General features: G+C 41.8%; 1 protein-coding gene across 2 annotated transcripts; it reads left to right on the forward strand.

The window, feature by feature from the left end:
* Positions 1-1180: 1180 nt before the first annotated feature.
* Positions 1181-7787, forward strand: LOC148038548 (phosphatidylinositol/phosphatidylcholine transfer protein SFH6-like). Of its 2 annotated transcripts, XM_087673410.1 has the most exons (15): positions 1181-2313; positions 2966-3255; positions 3423-3522; positions 3870-4136; positions 4344-4421; positions 4501-4602; positions 4689-4738; positions 4828-4927; positions 5353-5451; positions 5527-5640; positions 6449-6587; positions 6681-7069; positions 7162-7236; positions 7341-7373; positions 7459-7787. In XM_087673410.1, the coding sequence occupies exons 2-14, from the start codon at positions 2975-2977 to the stop codon at positions 7368-7370; spliced, it is 1824 nt and encodes a 607-aa protein (XP_087529536.1). In that variant the 5' UTR covers positions 1181-2313; positions 2966-2974; the 3' UTR covers positions 7371-7373; positions 7459-7787. The 2 variants fall into 2 exon arrangements, with proteins under 2 accessions (XP_087529536.1, XP_087529535.1); XM_087673409.1 differs by having other exon boundaries at positions 7341-7787.
* Positions 7788-14966: the final 7179 nt, after the last annotated feature.

Below are 14966 nucleotides of genomic sequence, written 5' to 3' on the forward strand. Positions count from 1 at the left end.
CAATATTGAGAAGACCCTTCACATTCTCAATCTTTGTCTCAATATCACCCACAATGATTAAATCCTTAAGGAGCGAGACAAACAATTGGAGAGAGAGAGAGAGAGAGAGAGAGAGAGAGAGAGAGAGAGAGAGAGAGAGAGAGCCACAAAAGGAAGAGAGAATATATTTGTTGCTTGAAGCCTCCAACGTGGGAATGCCACAAGAATGTGATTAGACTTAGTTCACATTAATGTAGTATCCCCCGTCCTGAGTGGGAATACCACAATAATGTGAACTAGACTTAAGGCTGGGTTTAGACAAGCAGAGGCAAGAAAAGCTTCTAGGGGTGTATTCCTTACATGGTTGCTTGTGATTGTTGGAAAATTCTCTCTCTCTTCTAGACCCCACTCATGCTTTGGGGATCCCCTCCCCTTGGGAAATAAACCTTTATTGCTTTCTTTTCAACAACAAATTCGAAACTCCATTGATCTTGCTGAAATTAACAACAAACACTCATTGATCAACATGAGCCTTCTTGCCTTTGTTGTCTTTTCTGAACTTGCAAGGTGGAAGAGGCAGAGGGGATGCTTCTTACTGCCGTCCTCCTCTAAACTTGGCCTTTTAGTTTTTCATGTAGGGTAAAGGGGCCAATAAAGTAGCGCCCCCCAAAAGGAAAACACACCCCACCGTAATTGAGTGATAATTTAACAAGAAAGATGTGGGTTTTTTAGCCACTTAACAATATAATATGAAAATTTTAAAATTACAAATGAGTTTAACTTGTCAAACAATTAAGCCATGTAAATTTTTTTATATTTTAGATTTTGTAAAACCCTAAAATAATGCATCCTCGAGTGTCACTCTATTGACCCCTCACTGTCCATCTTTTATGAACCTTTCATTTGTAACTAAGACTACTTGATAAAAAATATAATGGAGGATTATTAGATGACAATCGATTGGTCCCTTTACCCTAGTAAACCCCCGCTTGGAGGGGGGGAAGTGATGAGTGGATTAGAGGAAGTCCCAAGTCTTTGCTGCATCCATGCGGACTCGGGAGATCAGGGATGACTACCTTGAGTTAAGTTGGCCGAATTGGACCCGCGCGGGGTCGCAGGGGCCGAAAGGGTTGCTTACGGGCGTGGAGGGCGATGGATGATGGACGATGGATGAAAACCTTAAAGGTCAATGGGGCGGCCAATTGTGGATGTTCGTGGCCGAAAGGCCGGAGTCTCCTTCTCTCTCTCTCCCCCTCCCCCTCTCTCTCTCTCTCTCTCTGAGTCTGTTGTGTACTCTTCCTGTCTACTTCAATCCTGAGCAGACTGCTCTCCACACGATCTCTTCTCCCTCCCTCCCTCTCTCTCTCAAAGACGAAAAGATGATATCTCCTAGACGGCCCTCTCGCTTGCTTTCGACCGTTTGAGCAGTACAATAAAATATTTCCCGTTTCGCCGGCAGAAAAGGAGAGAGAGAGAGAGAGAGAGAGAGAGAGGAAGAAGAAGGAGAAGAAGAAGAGAGATAGGCCTTCCTATTAGCCTACCACGAACCCTCCACATTCAATCCAAGGCATGTGTGTGGCACCGCACACGCAAACGGGATGATGGCTGGCATGTTTCTTTAGCCGGCATTGCTTATTATTGATAATATCGTCTTGTAGGTCCTCCTCTCACCCCATTGCCTAAAAAATTGAGAGGCTTCTTATCAAGGATTAACAGTCTGGCAGTCACCTAATCAGAATCAGGTGCAGGCGTTGAGGGGAAGTAGTAGATACAGAACAGAAGCAAGAAACCAAAAAACAAACTAAGCGGAGAAGACGAATTAATAGGTTTCTTTCTCCCTGTGTATCTTCCATTTCTAACCTTACAGAAGTTACAGGGACGCTATAGAAGCAGCTGCCTTGCCATTCCATACGCCGAAGCATCTTCCCTCTTCGCTCCCATCTCTCTCTCTCTATCTCTCTCGTTATAGAACCCCCTTCTTTCGTTCCTTTTCTGTCACTCTCTCTTCAATACCTGTCTACATTCAATTCCATTTTCTTCCATAGATTCTCTCTCTCTCTCAAAAACGAGAGGCGGGAGTCGACCTAAGAACGCAGTGTCCTCCCCCTCTCTTCGAACCTCGAATCCAGTCTCATCCCCTTTCTTCACCAATCCTCTTCTTTCTGCCCCCTTTTCTGGAGGACTCCAAATCCCGAACGACGGATCACCCAGCCAGTTTTTTCCTCAAGAAGTGTTCTTATCCGCAATCCTGCAACGCCTGAACAACCAAACACCCTTATTAGAACAAGAAAAACCCTTCAACAATTCATCTGATCACCGTCAACCCCGGAAGAGGTAATCACGAATCTCTGGGATGATACTTATTCATCTCGGCCAATAATGTGTTTCTTCACCAAGTTAAGAGTCTAGAATTGTGGCCTGTCTTACCAATCTCGACTAATAAGGGCTTTCTTCATCAGAATTGACGAGTTCCAAACCCTGTAGCCCAATATCATCTATTTCAATGGCGTTTTGACGTTATGTATGTTGCTTACGGAACCACTGCTGATTAGGTACAATAGAGCTTTAGCATGTAATCAATCTTTCTGTGCAAGGAGCCTTTCAATGCTTGAAGAAGCCCCCACAATGCTGAATGCATCCCACACGCGGATTGTGTCAGCATTTGTAATAGGGTTAGGCTGCACTTAATACTTCTTCTGAAGGCAATTCGAATGTTCAAGTGCTTCTTGAACTTGCGATTTGCAGCATCTGCATTCAGATCAAGGGCGTGCCATTGCAAATCTACATTTGAGCAATTTTTGTGCTGATGTAGACTCTATGCTTATTTATGCTCACACATGCAATCAGGCGCACATGTTCGATTTCTTTTCAGTGATCGGTATAACGTTAATCTCTGGCTGTCATCTTCTTGCAACATTGCAGTTGATTGGATTACAGATGGATTGAACTGTGTCCTCATGCCTAAGGACAACTGTTCTTTTTGCAGATCCCCTTCATGGCATACGAAGGAAGAGATAGGAAATCTGATGGGGAGCGTGATACAGATGATGAAAGGAAAGGTAAAACCAAGATTGGGGCCCTCAAGGCCATGGCCATGAGCAACTCCAAAAAACTGAGAAACTCTTTAAAGCGAAGGCGCAGAAAGTCATTTACCGCAATCTCAATCAAGGATATCAGAGATGAACAGGAACAGATAGCAGTTGAAAGCTTTAGACAGGTTCTTTTGGCAGAAAATTTGCTTCCAGCAAGGCATGATGACTACCACATTCTTCTTAGGTGAGTGTTCATAAGCCCTGCAGGAATAGGGAGTAGTTTGATCTTATGGTTTCACTTAATAATTTCCCAATAGCTTTCTTTGTTGTCAAAGGCTTTTACAAGTATTGCCTTTGTGTAAGTCTTCCCATGAGTATGGTCTTTGCTGAATGTTGTTTTCCTGAAACCAGGTTTCTCAAAGCACGTAAGTTTGACACTGAAAGAACGAAGCAAATGTGGGCTGAAATGCTGCAATGGAGGAAGGAGTTTGGTGCTGATAGCATTGAGGAGGTACTGTTACTGTTAACTAAGGGTTCCTCTTTTGCATCTATTTGTTATTGTCATTTAGGTGGAGGACATGTCTTAGGTCTCAGTATCATTGTTTCATTTTAAATTTCTGGTTTTTAAAAGAAAATGTGATTATTTACAGATATTTGATTAGATTGTAGTGGTTCTGCAGATTTAATATATTATGTCATTTGAAGTAGGCTTACGACTGCTGGTAAAGGTCGATTGGGTCCTGGGAGTTTTATGTTTTGTGGCTGTGAAAGTATAAGTGTATCTATCAGCATCACTTGTTTGTACCATGCCAGGAGGGATACTTCCTAAAAGAATTATTTGGGTATGCTGATGAACAGGACTTCGACTATGCAGAACTTGATGAAGTCAGGAAATATTATCCGCAGGGGCATCACGGGCTTGATAAGGAAGGAAGACCTGTGTATATTGAAAGATTGGGAAAGGTGGAGCCAAACAAATTAATGCAAGTCACCACAGTAGAGAGATATTTGAAATTTCATGTGCTAGAGTTTGAGCGGTCTTTGAATAAGAAGTTTCCAGCATGCTCTGTGGCAGCAAAGAAACATATAGACTCTACAACCACGATTCTTGATGTTGCTGGAGTGGTAGGTAACTTTTGGTTGCAGTTCCTGGCAATATTTATCTACTTTTAAATGAAAGAACAGAAAGCTATACTAAATAACATGCTGTGGCAGCCATGATATAACATACTTGATATGGGGAACTTAAAATAGCTGGTTTTGGTTTCTGTGAGGGTCTGAACAGTAAGTTTTTTTGTTTCAAGTTTTCACATGTTTTGAGTTTCAATGCAGGGCCTCAAGAATGTCAGTAAGAGTGCACGGGAGCTTGTATTGAGGATTCATAAAATCGATGCAGATAATTATCCTGAGGTGAATACTGGTGCATCTTTAGGTCTTTGTAAATGTTTTTTCCCCGGCATGTTACTAAGTGTTCTCTGGTTTTGTACAGACGCTGCACCGGATGTTCATAATTAACGCTGGCCCAGGCTTCCGATTATTATGGAACTCCATCAAGGGTTTTCTAGATCCTAAGACTACTGCAAAGATCAGTGTATGCTCTTGCTAAAGTACAGTAATTTTGAATTGGCCTCCCAGTAGAAATGTGATTGTTAGAAGCTTGATAAATTTTATCTACAGGTCCTAGGGAACAAGTACCAAAGCAAGCTGTTGGAAGTTATTGATGCAAGGTAGGTGTCTCCATTGTTGTCTGTCTTTCATGTAGTAATAAAATCTATGTCTAAAGCTGCACTAAATATACAATATTTGTTAATGACAGTCAACTTCCAGACTTCCTTGGAGGGGACTGTACTTGTGCTGAAGTAGGGGGATGCCTATGTTCAGATAAGGGACCTTGGAATGACCCAACCATTATGCAGGTTGGCTATGAATGTTTGTACATCATATTGATCAGTGTTTCCACTCCCTTAAATGCCATTGCTGTGCAACTGTTGTTACTGTTCTGCTCAGCATGCATCACAATCATGGAAACTTCTCTTCTTGAATAGAACTTGTCACCAACTGAGCATGGAAATTACAGTCCTGGTGCAGCTAAAGACTGCTTGTTTTGTGTGCCTTTTTGATGAGCACATCATGTGCCATTTGTTAAATGTGCTCACTAAGTGCTGGTTAGGGCTGCAGTTACTACACTTTCATGCTACTTGACATGCCAGGTTTGAAACCACATTTAATGCCTGCGAACGAGTTTGAGATGCATACTTGTGCAGATGTGATTGGAATCTTATGTAATAAAGCCAATTCTTGTCCACGATTTAATTGTTTGCATTATATGACTATCCTCCAGGCCGTTATGGATGGTGAAGTAAAAACTGCCCGACAGATTGTCACAATCTCAAGTGCAGATGGCAAAGTTACTTCTGCTTGCAAAGGAGAGTTTGCAAAGGTTAGTCACGTGAATTGCTTGCGTTTTTCATTTGTCATCCATTCTATAGATTTTAGAATTCCTTTCTTTTTTCAGAGCAAAGACGTGGATGTGTCTACTGCTGAGTCTGGCTCAGACATGGATGATGTTTTCTCACCTCAAGGCAGCATGGTGCATCGGCACCCGAAGTTAACCCCTGTTCATGAGGAGGTAATAATAGCTACTGCTTGGCTCATTTTCAGAGACAGCAAAGCAAGTTTAAGTTTTGAAACACGCTTTCATTTTTTCATCACTATTTCTTGCATTATAATATTTAAAGTTTTGCTAAATATAGTAGCCTGAAAAATGCAGAGAAAACAAAAACTACAAGTAGGTTGATAGATGCTTGTGATGAGTGATTTAGGGTAAAGGGGCCACTAAGTTGAACCTCCCGAAAGCAAAACACATCCCCATGCCAATTTAGTGTCAAATTTGTACAAAAGTTACATCATCTTTTGCTACTTGAAGCTATGATACAAATTCTTAGATATTGGGTATGCATTTCATGTGAGCCAAACAATTGAGCCATATTATTTATTTAATATTTTGGTTTTTGTAAGACGTTCAAACAATGCTTCCTTTAGTGTCACTGTATTGGATCTTTGTCATGGCTTACTCATTTGTGATGTCTTCACTTATGACTTTGTCTACTTGATAAGCAGGTCAAAATGCTCCAATTTCTTTTATTTGAGTGTAATTTGATGTATAAGTTTCAACTTTAAAGGAAAAATCATATAATTCAACTCAATAAAAAATATCCAATGGAAAACCCTTAAACGTCACTAAATATGCCCCTTTACCCTATCATTCAATTATCGTTTATCATTGATCATCTCAATTTATGTTTTCTGATGCAAGGCAGCTTTTTCTCAGTATTCTTATGTTTAAGCCCCTTGCCTTCATAGAATCAGATTTCAATATTGTTCCCAGTACATTCTTGTTACTTGCTCTCAGATGCTTGTAGCGTGTGCTGTGACAGGGAAGATCAAATGCCAATGGAATCTCGTCCGAATGTCCATCAGATGTTTCAGGAATTGAATCTGTCCCGGTTATTGATAAAGCTATTGATGGTGGATGGGGAGGGAAAGTTATTATCAAAAAGCCGACTGCTATAAACGGTACGTTTAACCTTCAATGGAGAACAATTGTGAAGCTCTTAGTGAGCACCACCATGTGCCATTTGTTGGCTAAATGAGTGCCTCTTTCAGCAGATGTTGGAGTACCTTCACTGATGCAGCCTGTCAGTAAATTCTTCATGGGCCTTGTGGCACTTTTTATGGCTGTTCTCATGGGTATTGTGTCTGGTGTCCGTCAAGTGTTTAACGGATGCACTTGTAGCAGCAAACATTCGGCTCCCAGCCAGAAGTCTCACACAAAGCCTCTTCAATATAAGGGGATGTCAAACAGTGCTGAACCCCAGTATACCTTCTATCCGTCAGTGTATCTTGATGCTTCTCCAGCTGTGCGCAAGAGGCTTGAAACATTAGAACAGAGGGTTACAATGTTGACCAAGACCCAGGAACCTCCCAGAGACGTTCTTTTAGATGCATCATTGGAGAGGATCAGATCATTGGAGTGTGAATTGGCAGAGACACGGAAGGTTTGTACTGAGATGGTATAACACTTTGATTGTTTAATAACATCTTGTATGGGTCTCCTAATATGTATTTCTGATTTTATGTCATGGTGCAGACTCTAAGGGCTGTGCTTGAGAAGCAGACAGAGCTGTACACCTGCCTTGAAAACTTCAGAGAGATGAAATGGAAGGTAAACATGTCGACTTTTATTAAAAAAGCCTCCCTGTAAATTACCACGAAGTCAATTCAAGTTGGTTGGACAACTGTAATTTTGAGGTCATTCTGTGTTTACAGAAGAAGGCAAGCTGGGGAAGCTGTTGGTAAAAGGTAGGTCATCTGCTGCCACCTTATAAAGAGACATTACTTTGAGTGTTGGAATGACCATGATCTTTTTAATGTACCTGAACACCAGCAAGAAAGTTGGAGCGAATAAAGCCTGTTTTGAAGAGGTGCTACATTACCTCATTGGTGTAATGCATCATGCAGCCCCACATTGTAAGAAAGTTGGAGTAAATAAGCTCCCCTGGTAGCTCTGCTGCTAAGACATTGGCTCTTTTCCAGCTCCCTTCTCTATATTATTTGATTGTGCTTGTCTGATTATTTTGGCTATTTCCAGACTTCAATGTTTGGGAATTCAATAAATGCCAGATGTATGTGGTGTTTGAAGGTTGTTGTGACCTGCAGAACATTCTTGAATCTCTGTGGGATTATTATCAATAAAATTATGATATGTTTTCTCTTTGTATTGAACCAAATCATTCCTCTCAAGAAAAGTTGCCTTTTACCAGCTGTATCATTTAAGGCATGGGGTGTCTGCCTGTTAGTAGCAGTGTCTGTTCTGTAATTGCACCCTTAGCTCAACAATGTGGATGCTTGAATTTTACTGCATCATTAGTTTCCTTCAAGCTACCTGTTTGTCTGCCTGTTAGTAGCAGTGTCTGTTCTGTAATTGCACCCTTAGCTCAACAATGTGGATGCTTGAATTTTACTGCATCATTAGTTTCCTTCAAGCTACCTGTTTGTAGTGGGGGCTTATTATGTGGTTCCCCCTAAAACAAAACATAGCCCCCATCCCTGCAAGTCCATTGCCTGAATACTACTGCCATGGCAAGTATTTATACACATTTATTTTAAATATAGGATGTTTCAACTTGTTTGGCTGCCTATTATGCTTCATGGGATCATCAAGGGAAGCACACACATGAAGGGTGGATCACAGCATTGGGAAACAAAATCCAGGCTGCAAGTGCTTATTGGAGGGCCTGAATAGGAGTTGATGAGAGTTCAATTGACAAGCTTTTTGATGAGGAGTTTGGTTATCCATTAATAACAAATGCCAGTATTAACAACTAATGTCAGTACGTTGTAGTAATTAAATAACCAATGTCATTTAAGAACCCATGTATGATCCGAATGTATTACTTGTGTTATGTGCATGCGAGTGTGCGCGTGCACACACACACACACACACACACACACACACACACACACACTCTCTCTCTCTCTCTCTCTCTCTCTCTCTCTCTCTCTCTCTCGCTTGGGAAGGGTAATTGTATTGATTACCAAAACACAAAATTCAGAAGTACACTTATTGTGCACCTAAAAGGTGTGAAATCTAGTTAGATTTTTAACTTTAATTGCATCTTAAAGATGTGAAATCTAGCTAGATGTTTAGCTTTACGTGCACCTAAAAGCTCAATACGTGCTAGAGAACCTCTTTGCATGGAGAAGCAGAGCTATGCCTCTTGCATTAGATGCTCAAAACTTTTCTTTTCACTTGACAAATGAAGCCAAGGATTTGCTAACTCTTTGGGGTATTGCTTGGCAATGGAAGCTCCATGATGAAATTTGTGGTAAACAATGAAGCTACGCCATGTGCAAAGCCCTTCTTAGCATACTTTCATTATGTAGCATTTACAATGCTATTATTTATGTTGAGAAGTCGAGCTCAATGCATGTGGATATTTTGGATTTTGTTTCCGATAGTGTTTTATACTTTTAGCATTGGCACAATTATTGCACATCATAGATAGTAGTTCATTGCACTTGCTATAGTTGACATATGATTAATCTATCTAGTTTCAAATGTATTGAATCCCTCTCTCATAGTCTTTCATGTCTACATCGTTAAGGGTGTGTGAAAGAAGTGGGAAATAAAGAAAAAGAGCTTTGGCTTCTTTCTACCCTGAGTTACTTATTCTAAGCCTTGTGTGTAGAGTGATTAGAGTTACTTTTCTTCGTAGCTTTTTTACTATTTGTATGTTCTAAAGCAAGAGGGGTTTTTTTTGTGATGCGCTTCTTATATTTCATAAAAAAGTGAGTTTGAATATCCAATTGCTGGATTTCAGAGGACCTAGGATAGCCAGACTTAGTTGATATGGAGAGTTCCTGAATACTACATTTCTTCTGCTCCAAATGTATTCAAGTACAATCCCACAGAGGAGACTAACCAGTCTCCATGTATTCTCGTCTAAGTTTGACCGATCAGTAAAGAAAGCCACAGACATACTGAAGTTACTCAGATTTGCTGCTTTAAGCCATTTCCTAACTGCCTGCTAAAGTGAGACTATGTAGAAGCAGTCCCAGAACAAATGCTTTTCATCCTCCTCCGTCCTGCCACATAAAAGACAACGGGGACACTCGTCTCTTCACAATTAGTCTCCACCTCTGTGGATTTCCAGAGGGCTTTGTGTAAGGAGCTTTAGAAGTAGCAAACGATAAGCAAGGACGAAAGTACCACTCATGTAATAGTACTCCCCATTTGCTTTACGTACCTTTAGAGAAGACATATGGCATGGTTGTAGCCACTATCATAGATATTGCCATTTTTTAAAGTAACCAATTAGCATTATTCTAGCTCTAGCAGAGGGCAAGCTCTCTTTTTTGGCAAGCTGTTGGTAATCAAGGCGATGTTGGCTTCAATAGTCTTCATGGCCATGGGACATAATTTCAGCAACTCAAACAGTCACTTCAACAGCCACTTTCTTAGCCATGGTACTTAATTCCAGCAACTCAGCCCGGGCTAAAATAGAGAGGCTATTCGCCTGCATGCTTTGGGACAAAGAACTTGGCCAGCAAGGGTGGACATTGTTCCCTTGTGCCCTAACCTCTGCAAGGGAGAGGAGGGCAGTTTAAGTGTTACCCGGCTTGCTCAGAACTGTCAAGCTTTACTCTTCAATCTCTTCAAGAGAATGGAGGCGTCTCAACCACGGTCCTTGTTAATCAAGCATTGGTTGGTGCAGAATGGAGGGAACAAAATGGGTGTCCCTAATATGAGTTGGATCGATCCACTGCTAGCAGGCACGGGGGCTGGAACTCCACAGTCAGAGATGGCTTACAGACACACCCAAACATGGAAAAAGGTGGGGCTAGAACTCCACAGTCAGAGATGGCTTACATGCACACCCAAACATGGCAAAAGGTGTTGGAAAGACTCCAAATGGCAAAATCGAGGGAAGAAAGTGGGTGTCCCTAATCTGAATTGGATTCACAGATGGCTTATAGGCCCACCCAAGCATGGCAAAAGGTGTTGGAAAGACTCCAAATGGTAGAATGGAGGGAAGAAAGTGGGTGGTGTCCCTAATCTGAATTGGATCGATCCACTGCTTACAAGCACGGGGGTTAGAATTCCAGAGTCACAGATGGCTTATAGGCACACCAGATGGTAGAATGGAAAGACTCCAAATGGTAGAATGGAGTGAAGAAAGTGGGTGTCCCTAATCTGAATTGGATCGATCCACTGCCAACAAGCACGGGGATTAGAATTCCAGAGTCACAGATGGCTTATAGGCACACCAGATGGTAGAATGGAAAGACTCCAAATGGTAGAATGGAGTGAAGAAAGTGGGTGTCCCTAATCTGAATTGGATCGATCCACTGCCAACAAACACGGGGGTTAGAATTCCACAGTCGATAATCTGAATTGGATCGATCCACTGCTAACAAGCACGGGGTTAGAATTCCAGAGTCTCACAGATGGCTTATAGGCACACCCAAACATGGCAAAAGGTGTTGGAAGACTTCAAATGGATTGGGGCCCAGGATCAAGGGGGGAGACCCTCTCTGAAGCAGATAATCTGGACCCTCAAGGAGGCCTTCGAGTCACCCTGCAATCCCATTCAAGAGAAGCCAAGATTAGTTGGCCTATGTAGGTGGGAGGATCTATGGGACCCTGCCTTGATGGAAGAGCAGGACAGGATCCGAGAGCGGTTCCAACTCTCTCAAATTTGTACTGGAGGTTCTGAGTACACATCAAAGGTAGCTTTGTGAAGCCAGCAGTGAGTATAAGCAAGTTCCTGTCAAGCCCAACAAGTAGACTGCTCTAGAAATCCAAGAAACCAAATGGAGGTTCTGAGTACACATCAAAGGTAGCTTTGTGAAGCTAGCAGTGAGTATAAGCAAGTTCCTGTCAAGCCCAACAAGTAGACTGCTCTAGAAATCCAAGAAACCAAAGGACCATGCAAAGAAGAACCTATCAGAGACATACTCCATGCTGCAGCCTACTGCAGGAAGTGGCATCCTAGATCAAAAAATAGAATCTAGATAAGGAGATGTTGCAAGGTCTGGAGGCTCTTCAAGAAAATTGAATGTCCATGCTATGGCGCGTTGTTATGGACAAACCGCCTACTAGGAAAAGAATAAGTTGCTACCGGTTCCCCCATGGTGTATCTTCTGTAAGCAAGAGAAAGAGACAAAAAGGTCAAATGTTGGTTTTTCAGAGCAGATAGACTGCAAGCTTGTACTCTGGTGAATAAGGCAACAGCAATGACCAGACCAATGAAGCTGTGGTACATGATTTGGGCAATTGCCATGCAGGAGATCTGGAGACTTCGAGCCGTGCCGCGCCAGGCCTAATAGGGGTAATGGTGTTTCATGTTCCTTCTGTTCGCCTCGTGGTCGCACGTAGGTGCCAGGAACTATGCATTTGCACATGCAGAGAAAGACAAACCAAGCGCCTAACAATCTGTCAGATTTCGGGGTAGGGATTGGCGATGGCGTGGACCTACAGCTCAACCGACGAATGAGAATCAGCTTTGTGCCTTAACCCTACAAACCCTACGATAGAATACCTTTTTTTGCAAGGGGTTTGTGGGGGCTTTCACGAGTAAGCAAACCCCACTCCCCTCGTTGCCCCAAGGTGCAACTGAGTGGCGGAGTGGGGTTCCCCTTCTCCCACTACCACCCGGTGCAACTAGCTATTATAGGAGATCCAAAGACTTAGAAACGGAAGGCTCTTTTGTAGGGCCACGGTACTCCTAGTTCCAAAAGATAGATGGCCTAGGGTCAAAGTAAAGTTATGTTAGCTCTTAGAGGTTGCAAACCAATGAAAACTGTAATAGCAAGTAAGAATGAAAACCATAATAGAACATCAAGTAATAGCAAGTAAGAATGAAAACTGTAATACAATCACCAACACATCCATTTGTGCAATTTGCTGAAGCACATATGACATCTCCACAATTTCATCCCATACATTAACCCAATATAAATTTGCAAAGTAGTCTTTAGTTCAACCACTACAATTGATTAGCATGGCAAAAACTATAAATGCCTAAGCATTTCTTACTAAAACCTTGTAGGATCAAAATGGGGCTTTACAACTTACTAAGGCACAATTACAACCAAAATATAGTCAATTCACCATAATTGCTTCCCATACATTAACCTAGCATAAGCTTGGAGCAATCTAGCCTCTTGTTCAACCACCCACAACCAACTAGCATGCAAAAATTGCAAATAAACCAAGCATTTCATACTAAAACCTTAGGGAATCAAAATGGGGCCCTTAATAACCTTGGCCCTATACCCAAGTGGCATCATATATACCTAAACACTTGGCCATGCTTAATGGGCCTACAACCAAGATTCAACAACCATGAGGGAGGTTCATCAAGGCTCAAAGTAGACCATCTTTGTCTTTGGTTTGCTCACAACCAAGCTTCAAAGTTGAGAGAGAGTCACAAGTTTGTAATAGCCTGGCTTAAAGACCCCGACTTTTGGTCTGCCCTTACTAAGTTTTAGTTTTCATCTGCAAAAACTTGTGCCATGAACAAATTGTTGCTCAAGAAAGGGAGAGCTTTGATAGTGCCTCTCTGAACCTTCAAATCTTAACTTTTTAGAAGTGGGCTTATGATTATTGAAAGGTAGAGCTCGAGTGGAAGCACACAGGCGAGTTGATAGTGCCTCTTCGAACCTTCGAATCTAAACTTTTTAGAAGTGGGCTTATGATTATTGAAAGGTAGAGCTCGAGTGGAAGCACACAGGCGAAAGCAAGAGCCATGGAGTAAGAGAGAGAGAGAGAGAGAGAGAGAGAGAGAGAGAGAGAGAGAGAGAGAGAGAGAGAGAGAGAGAGAGAGAGAGAGAGAGAGAGAGAGAGAGAGAGAGAGAGAGAGAGAGACCGCATGTGGGAACTCCAACAGTCACAATGTGTGATTGGCCTTCACTTATTCAAATATCACTGAAAGAATAAAAATGAAGTGACAATGATGGGCACCCACCAGGTACAGTGTATAGGTGTGTGAGTACTATCAATTATAATGAATACATGGGTGGTTAGGCACTGGTGTACCCCTAACAACCTCCTACTTAAATATAAATGTGTCCCTAGTGAGGAGAGAATAAGAAAAAAGTGAGAGTATAAATATATATAAAGTACAAGAAGATGAGGAATAAGTATCATCTTATCCTATGCCCATAATCTTTCTAAGAAAGACAAAAGGTTCGCTGAGAGACTTTTAGTAAGCAAATTTGTAAGATTTTGGTCAATTGAGATCTTGACAAGCTCAATGGACTTGTCCTCAATGACCTCTCGAATAAAGTGGTAGCGTACCTCAATATGCTTTGTCTTTGCATGGAAGACTGGATTCTTGGCCAACTAAATAGCACCCATAGAATCCGAATGTAGTGTAGAAACCACATCACTAATATCAAGGTTTGCGGCCAAATGGCCTAACCAAAGAGCCTCTTTGTGAGCCTTAGTGATTGCATCTTTGTGAGCCTCTTTGTGAGGAATAAATATCATCTTATCCTATGCCCATAATCTTTCTAAGGAAGACAAAAGGTTCGCTGAGAGACTTTTAGTAAGCAAATTTGTAAGATTTTGGTCAATTGAGATCTTGACAAGCTCAATGGACTTGTCCTCAATGACCTCTCGGATAAAGTGGTAGCGTACCTCAATGTGCTTTGTCTTTGCATGGAAGACTGGATTCTTGGCCAACTAAATAGCACTCAGAATCCGAATGTAGTGTAGGGACCACATCACTAATATCAAGGTTTGTGGCCAAATGGCCAAACCAAAGAGTCTCTTTGTGAGCCTTAGTGATTGCAACATACTCTGTCTCTATAGTAGATAGTGCTAAGCATTTTTGCACCATAGACATCCAAGAAACAACATCTCTAGCAAAGGTGAAGATATAGCTAGAGATTGGACTTCCTACTGTCTACATGTGCTATATAATCAAAGTCAGTGTACCCCACGACTCCTGTATCCTGGCCACCATAACATATGTGCATATCTGTAGTCTCCTTAAGGTACCTCATGATACCCTTTATCGCATCCCAATACCGCCTCTGCTAGGTGTAGCTATATAGCGTGCAATGACTCCCATTGCAAATGCCATGTCAGGATGATTTGCTATCATGGCATACATCAAATTGCCCACTACAGATGCATAAGGGATCTTGGCTATCTCGGCCTTTTGCTCATCAGACCATGGATAATAAGCTTGACTAACCTTCACATGAGAAGGTAAAGGGTAGCCAATAGGCTTAACATCCTGCATATGAAACCGTTGTTGAAGAACCTTCTGGATGCACTTCTTCTATGATAAGTAAAGAAGACCCTTAGAGAGCGATCGCGTGTGATGTGCATCCCAAGAATATGTGACGCCTATCCCATGTTCTTCATCTCAAAGCTCTTCT

Source organism: Lygodium microphyllum, chromosome 3, assembly GCF_053477565.2.
Source record: "Lygodium microphyllum isolate KBCC chromosome 3, Lygodium_microphyllum_v1.1.10, whole genome shotgun sequence".
Lineage (NCBI taxonomy): Eukaryota > Viridiplantae > Streptophyta > Polypodiopsida > Schizaeales > Lygodiaceae > Lygodium > Lygodium microphyllum.

Excerpts from the sequence above, each read along its gene's own strand:
- LOC148038548 (XM_087673409.1), top strand. The coding sequence starts at position 2,975 with ATGGCATACGAAGGAAGAGATAGGAAATCTGATGGGGAGCGTGATACA. Across the intron at positions 4,603-4,688 it reads AGACTACTGCAAAGATCAGT|GTCCTAGGGAACAAGTACCA; the intron begins GTATGCTCTTGC and ends TTTTATCTACAG. Across the intron at positions 7,237-7,340 it reads TCAGAGAGATGAAATGGAAG|AAGAAGGCAAGCTGGGGAAG; the intron begins GTAAACATGTCG and ends CTGTGTTTACAG.